The sequence below is a fragment of the Symphalangus syndactylus genome, chromosome 1 (assembly GCF_028878055.3).
Source record: "Symphalangus syndactylus isolate Jambi chromosome 1, NHGRI_mSymSyn1-v2.1_pri, whole genome shotgun sequence".
Classification (NCBI taxonomy): domain Eukaryota; kingdom Metazoa; phylum Chordata; class Mammalia; order Primates; family Hylobatidae; genus Symphalangus; species Symphalangus syndactylus.
In genome coordinates, this window is record NC_072423.2 from 40,019,034 (window position 1) to 40,039,649 (window position 20,616).

The window sequence follows — 20,616 nt, forward strand, 5'->3', positions numbered from 1 at the left end:
ACCCATGTGGGGTCAGGAAATGAGACCTTGGCCCTGCATGAGTCAAGAGATTTGAAATTAAAACTGAATATAAAGCCAGAAGCCCTGATGGTTCAGAGGAGCATCTTCAGTGAAAAAATAGACCAGGAAAAAATTTGCTCATCAGTACAGTAAACATTTCTTGGCAAGAGCTCTAAATTAAAAAAAAATGCTGAGAAATTGATACCTTAGGCCTGCACTGCATGTGGGCTTGAGGTTTGATTTAACACTACAAGTGTGATTTGGAAGCCCCTCTCCCTGAAGTACAGAAAATTGGTTTCATGCCAGTAATACCTTTAGATATTTGGCAAAAGCATTTGCAAGACTGCCTGAAATTTCCACAGATAAAATACTGAAGATATGTTCACTTTCCAAAACTACAAAACACTCAAATATATAATTTATCATAACTAAGCATTAATCAACACAACACACAATAATATTAAATCCTCAAGAATTTCAGATAATTAGATACATTATGGGGAAACTAAAGGCAAAGGGAAATATTTTAAAAGGAAGTAGATTTGGCAGATTACTTTCTATAAAAACAATAATTAGATTGATAGCAAATTCCTATCAGCAACCTATGTAGGTCATAAGTACGTGGAATAGTATCTTCACTATTCTAAGCAAGAATATATATCATCCTATAATTCTATACGAGCTAGGTTATCATTCCAGAGTGAAGGCTAAATTAGCAAATTTCCATGCAAACAAAAATAAATAGAGTTTACCATTCATATGCTTAAACAACCACTAAAGGATATACTTCAAGAAAAAGGAAATTGTACACAGAAGAAAGGAGTGAGATATAAGAAACAAAGGTGAGCAAAAATGGATAACTATGTAACGAATCTAAGCAAGCATTGACTATACAAAACAACAGTAATGATGACTAACATCAGCGCATGAAGAAATGTGGACCTCAAACAATTAAAATCAATAATATTTGAGAAGGAAAGTGGATGATGAGAGTTAAGACATAGTGAGGGTCTTGGCCCCTGCTGACCTCCCCATTCGCAGGAGAGTAGGGATAATGATTAACTGTAGATTTTAATAAGTATGCATATCAAAATTGTAAAAGTAACCACCCCAAAACAGAAATGTATAATTTGAAAACCAAAGGAAGAAATAAAAGGGAATAAAGAATCAATCCAATAGAAGGAAGGAAATGAAGAAAGGGAAGCAAAGAAAAAACATGGCTAATAGCAAAAAGTAAAACAAATGTATTAATAAATAGAACAAAGTCAGCATTTAAAAGACGGATATTCTCTTAGATGAAAATTCAAAAATCCAGCTTAAATACAGTATATGATACAAAAAGTCTGAGAATAAATGGGATGAAATAAAATATACCAGGAAAACATTAACAAACAGGAAAGATTCTGGCATAGCTATATTAATAGCTGTCAAATGAAACTTTCAGGCAAACAACTTTGTTCAAATAAAAATATATTAGACAACGACAAAAGGAATAATGACAAAAAGAATGATACAATAATTTTGAACTTGTGTAAACTTAACAACATATTCCCAAAATATGTGAAGCAAAAATTAACAAAATTCTTGGAGGAATTTGGCAAATACAGAATCATAGTGGGAGATTTTGATACAATGCTGTCAGTAATGGATAGGCCAAATGCACACAAATTTAGTATGAGTGGAAAAGATTTCAACTACACAGTTAATAAGCTTGACCTAAAGGGAGTATATAGATTACTGCATCCAACTGGTAAAGAATACACATTCTTATCAAGCCTATAATGACTATATACAAAATCACAAAGCAAGCCTTAACTTAAATGAATCAATAATATAGAGACAACATTCTTTGATCATAAGGCAATAAAATTAGAAGAAATGTCCACTTCTCACCCCATTTAAAAATTAAAAAGCATATGTCTAAGTAATTAAAGAATAAATTATAATATGAATAATCTGATAGCACATGTTATATCATCATCACCACCACCACCACCACCCGGAACAGAATTTATCCGGGGAAACTAGAGGAGACAGTAGCAATAGCAACTATGCAGGTCCCTGTTACCCATCACATACTGGGTCATTCCAGGAGGATCTTGCAGGGCAAGACTGCAGACCTGGGAGAGAAACACTGGCCCTTGGGCTGTGAGGTCTAAGCCACATTATTGGAGAAAGCTAGCCTCTTTCCTGGGGCTAGGGTCCCATAGCAATATGACATGGGAGAATCTTGGCCTTTGGTCCTCTTCTGCCACATCATCATTTATGCTTGAGGGAACATGAGGGTCTCCTCTAGCATAGTAAAGAGGCTGGGGTCCAAGCCTTATGATTGCCACTATATGATGTAGCCTGATCTTTCATCTCAGTATCCTAAAAAGATTCTCTTAAGAACATGCTATAGCCAATTTCCAAGGAGATCTGTAATCACTAAAGAAATTAGAGCAGTAATTAAAATTCACCCAAGACATCACACCAAGAAGACTGTTCAGGCAAAATCTACCAAATATTTAATTATGAATCTCCATCTTATATAAATTGTTTCAAAGAATAGGGAAATAGGTAATGTGTCCCAGTTTATTTTATGATTTTTGATACCAAAATCAGGCTGATACATTAAGAGAAAGAAATGTACAGATTAGTCTTATTTATGAATAAAGTCCTAAAAATCTTTTTATTTATTTATTATTATACTTCAAGTACTAGGGTACATGTGCACAACGTACAGGTTTGTTACATATGTATACATGTGCCACGTTGGTGTGCTGCACCTCTTAACTCATCATTTACATTAGGTATATCTCCTAATGCTATCCCTCCCCACTCCCCCCATCCCATGACAGGCCCCAGTATGTGATGTTCCCCACCCTGTGTCCAAGTGTTGTCATTGTACAATTCCCACCTATGAGTGAGAACATGCGGTGTTTGGTTTTCTGTCCTTGTGATAGTTTGCTCAGAATGATGGTTTCCAGCTTCATCCACATCCCTAAAAAGGACATGAACTCATCCTTTTTTATGGCTGCATAGTATTCCGTGATGTATATGTGCCACATTTTCTTAATCCAGTCTATCATTGGTGGACATTTGGGTTGGTTCCAAGTCTTTGCTATTGTGAATAGTGCCGCAATAAACATACATGTGCATGTGTCTTTATAGCATCGTGATTTATAAAACTTTGGCTATATACTCAGTAATGGGATGGCTGGGTCAAATGGTGTTTCTAGTTCTAGATCCTTGAGGAATCGCCACACTGTCTTCCACAATGGTTGAACTAATTTACACTCCCACCAACAATGTAAAGGTGTTCCTATTTCTCTACATCCTCTCCAGCACCTGCTGTTTCCTGACTTTTTACTGATGGCCATTCTAACTAGTATGAGATGATATCTCATTGTGGTTTTGATTTGCATTTCTCTGATGGCCAGTGATGATAAACATTTTGTCATGTGAAAGACCTAAAAATTTTAAATATTAGCACACCAAATTGATAAATAAATATATAGATATATGACAAATAATTTCTACTCTGTAAAGTTTATTCCAGGGATTTAATGATAATTTAACATTAGTCTATTTATATAATTTATCATAGTAACAGATTAAAGAGAAAGAATTATCTTGATAGATGCAGGAAAATTTGCATTATTTGCTTTTTAAAAACCCATAGAAAACTAGAAATAGAATTTTTTTGAAAAATATAAGGCTATCTACCAAAAAATGCACAAAGATCATGCTTAATTTTGAAAACTTGAAAGCACTCTTTTAAAAGCCAGAAACGAAATAGTCCAGCTACTTATTATTTCTGTTCTTCACAGTACTAGAGGTCCTAAGGCCAGAAAAAAAGGGCAAGTAAAAGAAATAAAAGCTGTAATGGTTGAAAATGAAACAACAAACTTTCATTTTGGTAAAAAATAGTGATCATCTACAAAATCCAGGAGAATTTACAAACCATTAGAACCAATGAAAGAGAAAGTTACTAAAGTTGCTGGATATAAGATTACCATACAAAAAGTAATAAAAATAAGTAATGCAAACATTTAATTTAAAAATATATTATTTACATTAGCAATTACAAGGTACCTAAGAATAAATATTAAAAAGAGACTTTTTGGGAAAATTATAAATTTTTATTGAAGGATATACAAGAATATGTAAATAAATTGAGAAATACATTCATGGAGGAGAAAAGACTCAAATTCATTAATATGTCAAATTTTCCCAGGTTGTTTTATAAATGCAATGCAATTTCAGTCAAAATCTTAAAAGGCTATACCCCACAGCTTACATTGCTACTAAAATTCATGTAGGGCTAAGCCATAAAGAGCTAAATATTGACAAGACAATTTTGAATAATGAAAATAATGCTAACAATATTAATAATATGAGAATATTTGCCCTGCCAGATATTAAGATATTTTAGGTCTCTAAAAACAAAAACAGTGTGATATTGCTAGATGGATAAACAAAAAAAGCAATGAAACAGAATAAAGCGTCTAGAAGCACACATAGAGTTGGCATTATAAATTGGAAGGAAAAGATGAAATGTTCAATTACTGGTGTTTGAACAATTGTCTAACCATATGAAAAATGATTAAATTCCTGCCTTTTATCACGTACAAAATAACTTTCAGATGGGCTAAAGACTTAAATGTGAAAAAGCAAAAATATAAAATTTTTAGAAGAAACTCTAAAGGAGTATCTTTTTAATCTCAATTTAGAGATGGGATTTCATAAACAATTCATTAAAAGCATAAGCAACAAAGGAAAATATTGATAAATTGAAGTCTATTAAAACAAGAAAAATATCTGTATGATAAACATAGGCAAACAAGACAAGAGAAAAATGGAATAAAAGATATAAATGGAAAAATTACAGAAGAGCAAAGCCTAAATGGCCAAAATATATTCATGAACATATTCTCAATCTCCCCAAATAAGTAGGGGAATGCAAATTAAAACTACAATAAGATGCTATTGGGTACACACTGAATAAAAATTTTAAAAAATTTATGTTAATAATGATTGTGGGGAATAGGAATCTTCATATACTACTGGTGGTAATTAATGTAGTACACCATTTTTGGAGGTAAATTTTGCAACATCTAATAAACTGAAGATGAGCACACCTCAGGGTCCAGAAACTGTAGGTATCTATTCAGAGCTGTTCTTACAAATGTGCAGTAGGAGATAGGTACAGAAGAGTCCATTTCAGTGCTGTTTGCAATAGTAAAAAATTAGAAGCAACCTAAATGTCCATCAGTAGAAAAATGCATAGATAACAGTGTTTCCTTCATTCAATGACTATTATACAGCAGTCAGATGAATAAACTAAAGTTATGACTATCATCAAGGTACTCTCAAAAGGATAACATTAACCGAGAAAAAGCAAGTAGCATGAGGGTATGTGACAATGATAACAGGAAACAATAGCAACCACCTCAGCAGCAATAATAATGTAATAGTGACTACCACACTTCAGGAGCCGTCCTAAGTGCTGTTTGTGTATTAATTCAGTCAATCTCACAGTAAAATCCTATGAGGGAGGCACTGTTATTATCTCCATTGTACAGATGAAGAATTTGAGGTAGAGAGGTGTGTACTATGATACTATTTATGTAAAATTCTAAAACATGCATAAATAGTATATCTTCTTTATAGATACATATATATGCAAACAAAAATTCTTGGGAATGATATATACCAAGTTGAAGATAGTGTTTATTCTGGGAAAGGAGTAGAAGGGAAGAGATGGACAGTGAGGCCTTAGACATATCGGTCATGTTTTACATCCTTAAGAAATGAGAAAGTTCTGGAGAAAACTGGACAAAATGTTAGTATCTGTTATCTCTCTTAAATCTGGATGGTGGGTACATGAATGTCTTATATTATTTTCTGTATGTTTGAACTTCACGATTTAAAATTTAAAAACAATTAAAAAGAAAGAACACAGGATGGTTTCAGCAAAAATTGGTACCTAGATAAGATTTGTAGATACACAATAATGGAAAATTGCAGAGCAGAAAGGACAGGTTAAAATTTGAGTCCTAACTAAGTTCTTATAACCTGCATGACTTTTGGCAAGTTATTTAACTTCTCTAAGTCTCTGTTTCTTCATTTGCAAGACAGAGTTAATAATATCTCCTTCTTGAATTGTGGTGAGGAATAAATAAGAGTAAAACCCAAAACTATGTTAAACAACCAGCAGCATCTGATAGTATTAATACTTACCAGAACTGTTTTCCAGAAAAGGAGTCAGGTCTAAGGAAGTCTGTAGGCTGAATACCAACAGCCCCTTTACCAACTGCTGTGGCTATTGTTCCAATTCAGGACAAGCAACTGGCAAAAGCAAGGCAGGGTCCTAGATCTAGAGATGGAGGTACAAATCGGTTTAGTAGGATCGGGACTCTAGAGTAAGGCAGAAATCAAAAGCTCAGTTATAGGACCTGGGCACAAGCCACACATGAAGCAAACCTCTGCCTTGTTCAGAGACTGGAGGGATGTAAGGAGCCCTTAGATCTCAGGAGGAAGTTGCCCTTGTTGACTTTGGAAGAGCATCTTTCAGTGGGCGGACGATGAAGGCTTGGAAATTCTTTTCTTCTGGTCTTTTTGTAATTTCTTTTGTATGTCTGTGCATACAGGGGAGCGTAGGCTAGAAAATGAAAAGAACAACTTTGAAAAGGGAGCTGAAGACAGGTTCATCCTGGATGCCCCGGATTTGGGGCAGCTGATGAAGATCAATGTTGGCCACAACAATAAGGGGGGATCTGCAGGTTGGTTCCTGTCCCAGGTGAGTTCAGCTGCTTCTCTGTGGTCCCTGTGGCCTTGGAAGGGGGGCTTCTTCTTCTTCAGAGGGTTGTATCTCAGTCCCAACTTCCTTCTCTAGGTCCATCTGCATCCACTCTTCTACCTAAGCCAGATGGCCAGCCATTCTGTCCTCCTTATGGCCTCCAAGACTTCACTCACGTTACCATCTTCATAGGAAGTCCAGTACTTTCTCTCTCTTTTTTTTTTTCTCTCTCTCTCTTTTCTTTTTAGGGTACGTGTGCACAATGTGCATGTTTTTACATAAGTATACGTGTGCCATGTTGGTTTGCTGCACCCATCAACTTGTCATTTACATTAGGTATTTCTCCTAATGCTATCCCTCCCCCAGCCCCCCAGCCCCCGACAGGCCCCAGTGTGTGATGTTCCCCGCCTTGTGTCCAAGTGTTCTCATTGTTCAATTCCCACCTATGAGAACATGCGGTGTTTGGTTTTCTGTCCTTGTGATAGTTTGCTGAGAATGACAGTTTCCAGCTTCTTTCATGTCCCTGCAAAAGACGTGAACTCATCCTTTTTTATAGGAAGCCCAGTGCTTTCATTTGAAACTAGCCGGGCCCTATTCATTCTTCAAGACTCTGCCATGAAGCTTTCCCTGACCCTGGCCCATGAGAACCTCTCCCTCCCGTGAAATTTTAGAACCCTGCTTGCTTATGGCATTCATTTGATCCAAGTGTATGCTTTCTTGTGACTTATATTGACCTACTGCTTTGTACCACAAATTTATGGATCTCAAGTGTTATAGTTTCACCTATCCAGGACAAAGTTAAGAATCAAGAAGAAAGCAAAAAGGCTCCTGAGCAGCTAAAACGTATCCCATTCAAAGTTTGTAAAGAAAGCTCATGTCCCTGGGTCTATCTGGCCTTGCCCTGATTTTGAAGGAAGCCCCCTTCAGACTCGCACTCAGAATCTAGTGCTTACCTGTAATCCCTTCTAGTAAACTTGCTTCCTGTAATTTTAAACCTCTAGCAGAAAATTAGAAGGGGAAAGAGGCACTGCAATGGGTAGGGTTATTGAGAACAGTAAGGGGAAGTCAGAGAAGATATAAAATACCAAAAGAATATTAAAAATTCACACCAGGCTGAGGTCAGTTAGAAAACAGGCAACCGGCCTTTTGCATAGACTTCCCTCAGTTATGAAGACATCAATGTATAATATTTCTGTTCATTACAGGATGATAGGAAAAGGTTAATGTGTTATATATTTTTGAAAAAGTATTTTGAGAAACGTCTTATTGCTTAAAATAGAAAACTCTCAGATTTATAACAACTTGACTGTAAAGAATGAGGCTGTCTGATAGTTGAGGTTTTGTTATTGCTTAACTTTATTTATCTTCTTGTATCAGGAAAATATTTGGCTGCAAGGATCAGAACATTCAAGTGCAGTGTTAAACAACTAGGAGCTTCTTTTTTTCAGCTCATCTTGCATCTTTTCAGCCAGGAAATCCAAATGTGGTCAGCTCAAGGCTGGTGCAGCTGCTTTCCGAGGCACCTGCTCCCTCTCTGCGTTACCATCGCCAGCACTGGGACTTTTATCCTCCAATTTGTTGCCTCATGAGCACATGATAGCTACTGAATCTCTAGGCATCTTATCTATGTTCCAGACAGAAAGAGGGGGAGATAAAAAGGGGATAAAGGCTTTGACAAGGGGGATAAAGACTGTTTTCTGGCAAATCATGCCTTATTTTGAAAAAAGCAGAGCCCTCCTTGGAACTTCTGGCTACATTTCACTGGCCAAATATGTATTATGTGGATAACCTAGCTGCAGTGAAAACTGGGAAATTGGGTGGTTAGCTTTCAGCTTGTAGAATAGAAGTGGACGAGGAAGAAGGTGATTGGAAAGGGTGCTGAGTGAGCATCCTAGTGATGGCCACACTTCTTTTCATAATTAGTCTGAAAGTTCCTTGAGGGAACCTCCCTAACTCTTGGCATGGGACTGGGCATTGAATCAACAAAGGAAGAGATGCCCAAATTCCTTTGGAAAGGAAGGGCTTGCCTGGTCCTAAGAGCAGCAAGCCTGGTACTGAACAGGGTACCAGGAGGCTAAGTGGAACTGCTGCTTGGATTGGAGAAGAAATAGGGCGTGAGTCCAGAATCCAGATAGCCAATACACCAGCAGAAGTGTGTTTTCAGGTGGTTTCCTACTTAGCTGGGCAAAGTGGGGAGAGGAGGCCTGTGCATTTTATGACCTCAGCCAGGGTGGGGCACAGAACAGGTACCTTGAAGTCCACTTTCTTCATTCTGAAAAGGAAGACAGCAGAGTGAAAACACAAGGTTTAGTGGACGGAGCTTTAAAGGGTGAACGGTTTCACCCTCTTGAACTCAGTTTCCTTCTTGGTCACATGGGTGCGTTGTGCTCTCAGGAAGGTTCCCCAAGGAGGCAGGTTCACATGCCAAGATGTGTTTCTTTGTTGCCTTACCCTCAAAGGGCAGCTTGGCAAGGTGTGAAATCTATGGGTGAAAACACTTTTTTCCTTTAAAACTTTGTGGATTGTATTCCGTTAACTTCTGAGATGTGATATTGAGGCCAAGTAGACTTTCGTTTCTTTCCGGGTAACCTAATTTTTTTTCCTGCCAGATGCTTGCAGATGTTTTTCTTTATATTCAAAAGTCTTGCCAGACAGCATCTAGGAGTAGGGTCTTTGCCTGCCCTCCCTCCCTCCCTCCCTCCCTCCCTCCCTTCCTTCCTTCCTTCCTTCCTTCCCTCCTTCCTTCCGTGTTTGTTTTTAATTTCTCTGAAACACAGTATGTGTTTTCTATCTGATGGGCAGGCTATTTGTTTATTCATTTATTTATAATTAATTCATTTATAGGTCAGAAAAGAGATTTCTTATTGTATGTTAGATTCTTGCTTGGGTGGCATTTGTTCTGGTCTCTTCCTCAGGACAGCCAGTTGCCCATCCATTGGATTTCCATTCTCTACCTTCCAAATCTGGCAGCTTCCCCTTTACTCCTGTCATCGCTACCTTTTTGCATTCCTTGAGAACTTGTCAAATTCCCACCACATCATTGATTCACTGTTCCACACTGAGTTCCACTTCTTTCTCCTGTCAATGTATATTTCAATTCTGAATGTATTTCTTTTAATTATTTTTTTTTACAAAACTAATACATGTTCATCATAAAACATTTAGAAAATACAAATAAAAAAAACCACTCATAATTTTACCACCCAAACATAACCAGTTAATATTTGGATGAATATCTTCTAGTCATTTTTCTATTAATTAATATATATATATCACTTATCACCTATATATGTATCATATTATCACCCCATATATATGTGTGTGTATATATATATTCATTATGACACCATATATATGTATATATGTACATATATGTGTATATATATATGACACCATATATATATATATGGTGTCATAATGAATACAATATTTTACAAACATTTTCATTTTTAAATATAGCATGCATATATCCCCATGTTATTTAAATAGAATGACACGGCTATTTTACAATATAATTTTTTTTTTTTTTTGAGACAGAGTGTCACTCTGTCGCTGAGGCTGGAGTGCAGTGGCACAGTCTTAGCTCACTGCAATCTCTGCCTCCCGGGTTCAAGTGATTCTTCTCCTGCCTCAGCCTCCCAAGTAGCTGGGATTACAGGTGCCCGCCACCATGCCTGGCTAATTTTTGTAGTTTTAGTAGAGACAGGGTTTCACCATGTTGACCAGGCTGGTCTCGAACTCTTGACCTTAGGTGATATGCCTGCCTCGACCTCCAAAAGTGCTGTGTTTACAGGGGTGAGCCACCACGCCTAGCTACAGTGTAATTTTTAATGATGGAAATAAGTGTTTTAGATCTACCATGACTTATTAAACCAATCTCCTTTTGTCAAATGTTTCTATTTTTTCCTCAAAATTATTATACGACATAATTATGCTATATACTGTATATTATGTAATATATAAAATGTATATTATGCTATACAGGTTGAATATACCTTATTGGAAATGCTTGGGACCAGAAGTGTTTCAGATTTCAGGCTTTTTTGAATTTGGAATATTTGCATATACATAATGAGATATCTTGGGATGGGACCCAAGTCTAAGCATGAAATTTATTTGTTTCACATACACCTTATGCAAGTACCCTGAAGGTAATTCTACACAGTATTATTCAATAATTTTTTTACATGAAGCAAAGTTTTGACTGTGTTTGGACTGTGACCCATCATATAAGGTCTGGTGTGGAATTTTCCACTTTTGGTGTGTTGTCAGCACTCAAAAAATTTTGGACTTTGGAGCATTTTGGATTTCGGTTTTCAGATTAGGGATGTTCAACCTGTGCGTGTGTGTGTGTGTGTGTGTGTGTATATATATACAGTATACTATTATACTATAAATAGTGCTGTGACAAACGTTTCATGCCTTATCTTTATGTACATCTATGATTATTTCTTACAGTAAATGCTCAGGAGTTGGTGAAAGAACAGGCAGAATTTTAAGAACTTTGATCTATTTGCTGCTGTATAGTTTTATTTTTCTTGATTCCCTTTCTTAGTTATTTTTTAATCTCAACTGATTGCCTTTTCATTGTAGTTTTATCTGTCTTTAAAGATATTTACTCCTATTTCATAAAGACTAAATCTTCTTATATTCTCTTAAGCACATCAGTTGAATGGTGTGAGTTCTTATGGTGTGTCCCATATTAGGTTCTTTCCAGAGTTCTGCCCCTCCTCTGATTCTTTAGAATGATCTTCCCTGTCTTTGATTCAAGAATTTTGCAAGATCTTAAGTTGGTGTATTCCCTTTACCCAACCTCAAATGAGGTGGGTCTTGTTCAGACTTGGTATCTGACAATAGTCAAGGTGCCCCTGAAACATAGGGCATGCTTATTAAATCTCCCATCTTCCTACTCCTCCTCTCTTCTTCCTGCTCCCACTTCTGTTTTCATTCTTGGCTCCAGTTGGGTAATAACTGAACTCCCGTCTCACATCCAGGGTTGATTGGAGTCTCTTAGTCCAATTCTCAGATCCTGGATGGTACTGTCCTGGTATAGCTCTGCCCTGATGTGATGGTTTCTTTTCTTATGCCTATTGCCTGAGTCTTTGATACAAGTTGGTTGCATTTTATGCAAGAGATGCTTTCCTAGAAATCTATATACTTTTTATTTCTTTTATTTTTATTTTTTTGAGACGGAGTCTTGCTCTATCGCCCAGACTGGAGTACAGTGGCATGATCTCTGCTCACTGCAAGCTCCACCTCCTGGGTTCATGCCATTCTCCTGCGTCAGCCTCATGAGTAGCTGAGACTATAGGTGCCCGTCACCACGCCTGGCTAATTTTTTTGTATTTTTAGTAGAGATGGGGTTTCACCATGTTAGCCAGGATGGTCATGATCTGACCTCATGATCCTCCCGCCTTGGCCTCCCAAAGTGCTGGGATTACAGGTGTGAGCCACCATGCCCGGCCAAAATCTGTATACTTTGAAATTCATTTGAGACAGAATTTCCTGCAGGAATAATGTAAAACAGAGGGTTGTGCACTTTGAACATATATAGAGACAACCGTGAAAGTGTGTTTTTGTTTGAATGCTTTTGTTTTTTACAGTATAGTCTTCAATTTTTACAAAGCTACCAGATGCTTGCTTGGTCTTGGTAGCATTTTATCATCTTAATCCTGTTCTAAAGTGATCGAATTTTTAAAATAAATTTTATTGTGTATATTTAAGGTATATAACATGATGTTATGAGATACATGTTGACAGTAAAAAGGTTACCCTCTGCCCATATTGTATTATGACTGGAGGACACATTCTAGCTATTAACAATTCTACTTAACCTAGAGCAAGTTTTCAGTTGGATCTTCTGGGCACATTTTGAGAGGGCCCCTCAGCTCTTTGGTGTATTCTAGAAGGCACACTTATCTCAGCCTCACTAACTTAGCTCACATGGGAGTCCCTGAGGGAGGCATCATAGATTCCATTAGCCTTACTGTTGGTGGCTGATGTTTTCTGACCTGATCACAAGATCCTAGGATTCACTGTGCCTGATGTGGGGCTCGCAGTTCCCCTTGCATGGGCTCTGCTTCTCACCAATAAGGTCAGAATCCCAACCTTCAGCCTGTGAGGAGAGTGATGATTTTGTCACAGTTTGCAAATCCAGGCTTCCAGTTCTTGTGACCAGTCTCACAGGGCACATGCTGCCAAATTTTTTGCTTCAATTAAAAAAATGATCTGCAGCAGTGGAGGGAGCAGTGGCTCAGTAATTCAGGTCAGAAGGTAATTGCCAGTCATCCCTGTATGATTCTAAGCTTTACCAGGTATCCTGGACACAGTTGTGTCCTTGTGATAAGCTTTCCTTGGGCCACAAAGCAGATATCAGTACGTTCTTAAAGTAGACTCAAGTGATTGGAAGATTGGATTAGATCTCCAGGTGCCCCCTCAACAACACTTATCTACATCCTTGTCCCCTCTTCTCCTTCCCAGATTGTCATTGAAGATATTGGGAACAAAAGAAAATATGACTTCCCCCTTAACCGCTGGCTGGCCTTGGACGAAGACGATGGCAAAATCCAAAGAGATATCTTAGTGGGCGGAGCTGAGACCACAGGTAGATTTGAAGAAAGGGGAGGCTCTTTTGGGTATTTCACTTTCTGCCTAAGGGTCGGTGTTGGCATCTGTGGGGCTGGAGGCCTGTGATCAAACAGGAGCCAGCTGGGTCTGCAGACAGCATTCCTCCTGCTCCCAAAACTGTTCTGTCCCACTGGGTTGCAGCCTGGGGCTCTGTTGTTGCCAGAGGACCTGGGGGATGCTGCTAAGCAGATACTAACTGCCCAGGGCAAAGGAAGGTATCCATAGTATGAAGCCAGAATGTGAACTTCTGACAAGCATGGATGTTTCCCAGGACATTGATTTAGTCTGAACTCTTCCTGATATTGAGTGCTTAGTATATGCCAGGCCTTCTAGGTAGGTACCTGACCTACATGGTGTCCTTCAATCCTCACAAACACCCTATAAAGTAGGAACTGTTATTGTTCCCATCTCACAGATGAGGAAACTGAGGCAATGGAAGAGCCTTGTCCAAGGGCACACAGTTGGCAAGTGATAGATTCAGGATTTGGTCTGCTTCCTAAAGCCCTAACCTGTATGAATTCCGCAGAAAACTTCCAACTCCCAGCATGGCAGTCATGGTCATGCATGTTCTAGAAAATCAACTTTGATATTGTGTACATCTGAGAATGTTCTCTGCAGCAGAACTCCCATGACTCACCATGGGAGAAAATCCATGTTCTGTAGTATAATGTACACATTTCTCCCCAATTTGGCTCCATTTATCCTACCCGCAGAGTCTTCCCACACCCTGTCTCCCACTGCACATTCACACCTTCCATTCTCCCCTCCATCTTGTTCCCATGCCTTCCCTCTCCCCTCAACTCCCTGCTTGCCTTGCTCTTTCTCTCTCTCTATCCTTGGAACCTGCCTTTTCCTCATCCTGCAAAGCCTTTTCTCTTCTTTCTGCCTCTCAAATTTCTGTTTCCAGTCACTGCCTCTGAGCCCTCCCTGACCTTCTCTGGCCTGGGTAACTTCTCCATTCTTTTGCTCCATGTTCCTTGGCAGACCTTTATTGCTGCTGTTCAGAAGACTAAACACTCCTCTGCTCCAGTCCTTTTCAACCTCAGCATTGCGGGCTGATCATTGTGAGGTGTGGCATAAGTCGTCTGCAGATGAAAGTTTGCAGTTTACTTAAAAACATACTCTAATAGAATTAATATAATCCTATTGAATGTGTAAATATTATATGTCTCCTAGTGGAAGAAGAAGAGCAGAAACGAAAGCAGCTGGGAATTGCTTATATCCTAAATGATGAAAGTATGTCTGATGTGGGAACACCATTTGTCCATGCATCTTAGAGAAATAAAGCTCGAGACCTATTTTTTTTTCTAGAGCAATGACCATTCCTTTTTATTTATTTACTCCCAAAGGCCTGGAATCTAGTAAGCACTCAATAAATGCTGAACAAAAGAAAATGTAAGTTTAAGAATGAATAATGCACCCATGTAGTTGCATGTATTATCACTCAAAGAAATTTGGGATTTTTATTTCTCTGAGGTTATGGGATAAGAGTGTGGGGTATGGTAGGGTGAGGGATGGGTGGGGGAATTAACAAGGCTTAACGTGACAACTGCCTTAGACCTCAGGTCAGAATTAAAGAATGTAGGCCAGGCATGGTGTCTCACGCCTGTAATCCCAGCAATTTGGGAGTCCGAGGGGGGGGCGGATCACTTGAGGCCAGGAGTTCGAGACCAGCCTGGCCAACATGGCGAAACCCTGTCTCTACTAAAAATACAAAAATTAACCAGGTGTGGTGGCACACGTCTGTAATCCCAGCCACTCAGGAGGCTGAGACACGAGAATCGCTTGAGCCTGGGAAGTAGAGGTTGCAGTGAACTGAGATCACACCACTAGATTCCAGCCTGGGTAATAGAGTGAGACTCTGTCTCAAAAAAATAAAAAATAAAATAAAATAAAAAAATCTAGGCCAGGCCAGTCCTTAGTAGAATTGCCTGTCCAAGTGTTTGTCTTTGGTATTTTCTTTTGCTTCGCCCTGTCTCAGAGTTTAATCTCTCTTTGCTAGTTCTTCCTCAGAATTCCATGTCCTCATATTGCCTCCTGATAGACCAGAACCTCAAATGGCCCAACCAACAATGTTCTCTCTCTCCCTCAATCCTCCCTCACCCTACCACATCAGGCAGCAAAGGAGGACATTAATGTCCTCTATTAAAAGTTATGTTTTTAATTTATCAGCAGAAGAGCAAGTGAAATGAATCAGATAGCCCTGAACATAAATCTCCATTAATGGAGTTGACTATTATAATTAGATTAGACATAACAGAATTCATCTGGCAGCTATTAATAATGTACGCATGGTAATTATCATTAATAATAAGTACTATTCTTAGCCAACCCGAGTTCCTCCTTCTCTTTGTTAGTTTCCTCTAATCAGCACTGACAGCTTCCTGTAATAATACGTGTGGTTTATTCTCAAACTCAGATGCATTGGACACACAAACTCTGAAAAAGATGAAATGAGGTCGAGAGGGACATTAGGTGGCATCTGGTGGAGTAGGACATGATGGGGAAAGAGGATGTGTGGAGGAGGAGGGCTTTGGGGGTGTTGTAACAAGGAAGGGGAAGAGGGGGTGGGATATTATGATGCAGCTCACATTGAACACTCTTTTTCCTGTTGTTTCCACACCAGCTATTACGTATATTGTCACCGTCTTCACTGGGGATGTCCGGGGGGCTGGTACCAAATCCAAAATCTACTTGGTCATGTATGGGGCCAGAGGGAATAAGAACAGTGGGAAAATCTTCCTGGAGGGCGGCGTGTTTGACCGAGGCCGCACGGACATCTTCCACATCGAGCTGGCTGTCCTCCTTAGCCCCCTAAGTCGGGTCTCCATCGGGCATGGCAATGTGGGTGTCAACAGAGGCTGGTACTGTGAGAAGGTAAGGGATGCCCCCAAGGACAGCCTTCCCTGATTCAACCCCTCTCCTCTTTAACTTGCAAGTACAAACTTTAACCTGAATCCTACTTCCTCTGAACTAGTTACAGAGTGCATGAGCAATCTTTTTCATTGGGCATTTTGGGTGGTTACGTGTCCATCTATCTTGCCTCAAGAGTGGTCAGGAACAGGGGCTGTTCTGTACATGCGTCCAAGGGCCAAGCAGGACAGGTTACCCAGAGGCGCTCAGTTGCTGGTTATGATTATCCTGATTCCTGGTGTAGTGTTTCACCTCAGCTTATAAATCTTTCAATCAATAAGTATTTTAAAGTATATGTTTGTATTGTGGAATACTTATACTTTAAAGAATATATATTAATAACTGTAAGACATAGGGAATGTTAAAAAGCAAACCTCAATTTTTTCTATCACACAGCTTGAGAAATAGAACATTCGTGATGCTTTTGAAACTCCTCTGTGTCCTTCCACAGTCATACAGTCCTCTTTCCCTCAAAGGGCACATACTATTATGAATTTTGTCTATGTATAAGCTTGTATTGTTTGTAACTGGCAATTTTTGTCTGTCCCTTCCTTCCTTCCTTCCTTCCTTCCTTCCTTCCTTCCTTCCTTCCTTCCTTCCTTCCTTCCTTCTTTTTTTTGGACAGAGCTTCACTTCTGTCACCCAGGCTGGAGTGCAATGGCACGATCTCAGCTCACTGCAGCCTCCACCTCCTAGGTTCAAGTGCTTCTCCTACCTCAGCCTCCCAAGTAGCTGGGATTACAGGCATGCATCACCATGCCTGTCTAATTTTGTATTTTTAGTAGAGATGGGGTTTCACCATGTTAGCCAGGCTGGTCTTGAACTCCTGACCTCAGGTGATCTGCCTGCCTCGGCCTCCCAAAGTACTGGGATTGCAGGAGTGAGCCATTGCTCCTGGCCATAACTGTCAATTTTCACTCAACATTATGTTTTAGAGATTTGTCCAAATGGTAACAGAAGCTGTAGTTCATCCATTTCCCTGCTGAAAAGTATTCCATTGTGTGAATGAGTTACAATTTATTTGTCCATTCTTCTGTTGATGGATATTTTGGAGTGATTTCTTGATTTTTACTACTATGAGCAATCCTGCCATGAAGTTCCTGTACATGTATCTTTGTAGAAGTGTGCAAAAGCTTCTCAGAATGAAAGTGCTAGGTCACAGGGTAAGTGAATCTTCAGCTTTATAGGATAACTGTTATTTCCAAAGGATTCTGGATTGTTTTCTAAAATAGTTGCACCATTTTACTCTCCTGTCAGCCATGTGTAAGAGATATTTTGTTTTATACATTCTTGTAAATGCTTGATATTGTCTGAATTTTTAATTTTCACCATTTTGGAGGTTGTAAAATGATCCTGTTGTGGTTTTAATTCTTATTTTTATGATTACTACCAAGGTTGGATGTGTTTTTATTTTTTTATTGACTATTCATGTTTCTTTTTATGTAAAATGTCTGTTCATGTCTTTTACTGATTTTCCTATTGATCAATCTATCTTTGAATTTATTTTTAGGAGTTTTAAAATTTAATCTGGATATTAATCCTTTGTTGATAATATATGTTCAAATATTTTCTCATAGTTTGTGATGTTGAGTAACAGATTTAATTTAAAAGTATCTAGTTTATCAATCTTTTCCTTTATGACTAATGCATTTGGTATTATTGAAAGAAATCTACTTATCTCAGAGCTATGAAGACATTCTCCTATATCCTTTTCTAAAAATTGTTGTTTTAATTTTTCCATTTATATTTTTAAAATACTAGGAATTGAATTTTGTGAGGGAGAAATTCAATTTTATTTTTTTCCATGTAGATATGCAATTGTTCCAGCAACATTTATTGAAGGGCTTTTAAAACTTGACCAAGGTTAAGAATCACTTGGAATTCTTGATAAAAATAGATTCCTAGGCTCTAATCCAGACCTAATGAGTCAGAATTTCCAGGTAATCTGGATATTTAGCAAGTCGTTTAGATAATTTTTATCATTAATAAAGTCTTGGAAGCTGATTTACTAAATAGTAATTCTTTTCCCACTGTTCTGAAAAGACATTTCTATCACACATAAAATTCACAAAATGCATGGCTTTGCCACTGAGTTTTCTAGTTTGTTTCATTTATTTTGTTATTTCTGCACTAATATACCACTCAATATCTTCATTTTTACCTTTATACTGTCTTAGTATCTGCTAGGGAAATTTGTTTACCTTGTTATTCTTCCTCAAGAATGTTTTGACTGTTCATAACCATTTACCCTTCCAAAGAAATCTTTATTTACTTATTTTGCCAAATCCCAAAGCACAGTGTTGAACAGAATTCATTTGGACCTATAGATTCATTTGAAAGAACTGACATCTTTACTATATTGACTTTCCCTATTTATGGATATGGTATACTTCTTAAAATATATGTCTTCTTTAATAGTTTTCAATATAGTTTTCTATTTTGTGATAAATAAATTGCATGTCTGTTAGATATGTTTAAGAGACCTTATAATTTTTGTTACTATTATAGTGGTATCTCTTTAAAAATTATATTTTCTAACAATTTGCTGCTGATATAGAAATAGAAGTATTTTCTGGACATTTAGTTTACATATGGCCATTTTGCTAAACTCTATTGTTAATTCTGATAATGTCTCAATAATTCTTTGTTTTTTTTCTATAGGAAGTCAAATTGTCTGTAAACGATAACAGTTTTTTATTTAATTTTCAAAGTTTATAATTCTTTTTCTTTTTTGTTTATTTGACCACATGGCCTAAGACCTACAGTACAATGCTGAGTAGTAGGATTAATAGTGGATATCTTTATTTTGTTTCTGATTTTAAAGGAGCTGCTTCTAATATTTTATTTGGTTGCCTTTTTTTTGCAAGTTTATGATAGACATTCTTAGATTAGATTTGTAAAGTTCCCTTCTATTTCTATATTGTAAGGAGGTTTTATGATGAATTGGTGTTAAATTTTATCTAATGCTTTTCTGCACTTAGTGAGATAGTTGTATGGTCTTTCTCTTTTATTCATTAGGTTCGTGCACTAATATGAGTGCATTTTCAAATGGCAAACTAACTGCTTTTTTATAAGTCAAACTTGGTGATAATAGATTGTTTTACATGCTTTTAGAGTTATTAACATTTAATATAGAATTTTTCTGGCCGGGCACGGTGGCTCAAGCCTGTAATCCCAGCACTTTGGGAGGCTGAGGTGGGTGGATCACAAGGTCAGGAGATTGAGACCAGCCTGGCTAACACAGTGAAACCCCATCTCTACTAAAAAAAAAAAAAAAAAAAAATGCAAAAAATTAGCCAGGTGTGTCGGCGGGCGCCTGTCCCAGCTACTTGGGAAGCTGAGGCAGGAGAATGGCGTGAACCCTGGAGGTGGAGCTTGCAGTGAGCCGAGATTGCGCCACTGCACTCCAGCCTGGGCAACAGAGTGAGGCTCCATCTCGAAAAAAAAAAAAAAAAATTTTTTTTCTATGTTCTTGAGTAGCATTGGCCCCTTATTCCTTTCTTGTATAGTTGTCGATTGGTTGTGATTTTAGAATGAAATGGGAAGTATGTCCTTTCCTAAAAGAGGGTATATAAAATTGCAGTGATGTTTCCCAAATGTTTTGTTGCAGTCTCCTGCAAAATTGCATAGGTAGGGGTGTGTATGTGTGTGTGAGCGCACGCGTGTGTGCAATCTCTACCACTATTGAAATATATACCACTAAGGTGGTAGATATTTCTTATTGTAGATCAATTTTTGCTTTATATAGTTTGAGGCTATGTTACTAAGCATAGAATTATTATAGCCTCCTAGTGAATTCAATCTTTATCATTATCCAGTCTGATACTATTTATCTCTGAACTGGCAAATTTAGTCTGCATATATTTATTGTAATTACTGATATATCTGTTCTGCTTTTACTGTTTCTTTTTTCTTCTTTTAAAATTATTTTGGGTTGACTGTTTTTCCCTATTTCTTTTTTCCCTTTATAGTGATTTTACTGTACATACTTAATATGGGAAACCCTAAATGTAATTGACATCTCTACTCTTTTTTGGCAAATGCAAGGACCTTAGAAATCTCTAATAGTAATAGTTCTGCATGCTATTTTTTTGCCTAGTATTTTAGCTCCATTTTAAACTATTTTAAAATATACACATTAGATATCATTGTTTTATATAGTTGCTTGTTCAGATTTACCTACAAGTCTCCCAGTTTGTTTGCTTGTCACTTCTTCTTGCATCTAAGACCTTATTTCTCGTGTCAATTTTCTTCTTCCTGAAGAACACTCTTTAGAAGTTTCTTTGGTAAAG

At 37.8% G+C, this 20,616-nt stretch overlaps 1 protein-coding gene across 1 annotated transcript in view; it reads left to right on the forward strand.

Moving 5' to 3' along the window:
* Positions 1–20,616, forward strand: part of LOXHD1 (lipoxygenase homology PLAT domains 1) — a 187,833-nt gene that overhangs the window by 40,474 nt on the left and 126,743 nt on the right. The window contains exons 7-9 of the mRNA XM_055292404.2: positions 6,636–6,784; positions 13,265–13,388; positions 16,038–16,288. Of these exons, the coding sequence (XP_055148379.2) occupies positions 6,636–6,784; positions 13,265–13,388; positions 16,038–16,288 (524 nt within the window). The remainder of the gene's footprint in view (positions 1–6,635; positions 6,785–13,264; positions 13,389–16,037; positions 16,289–20,616) is intronic.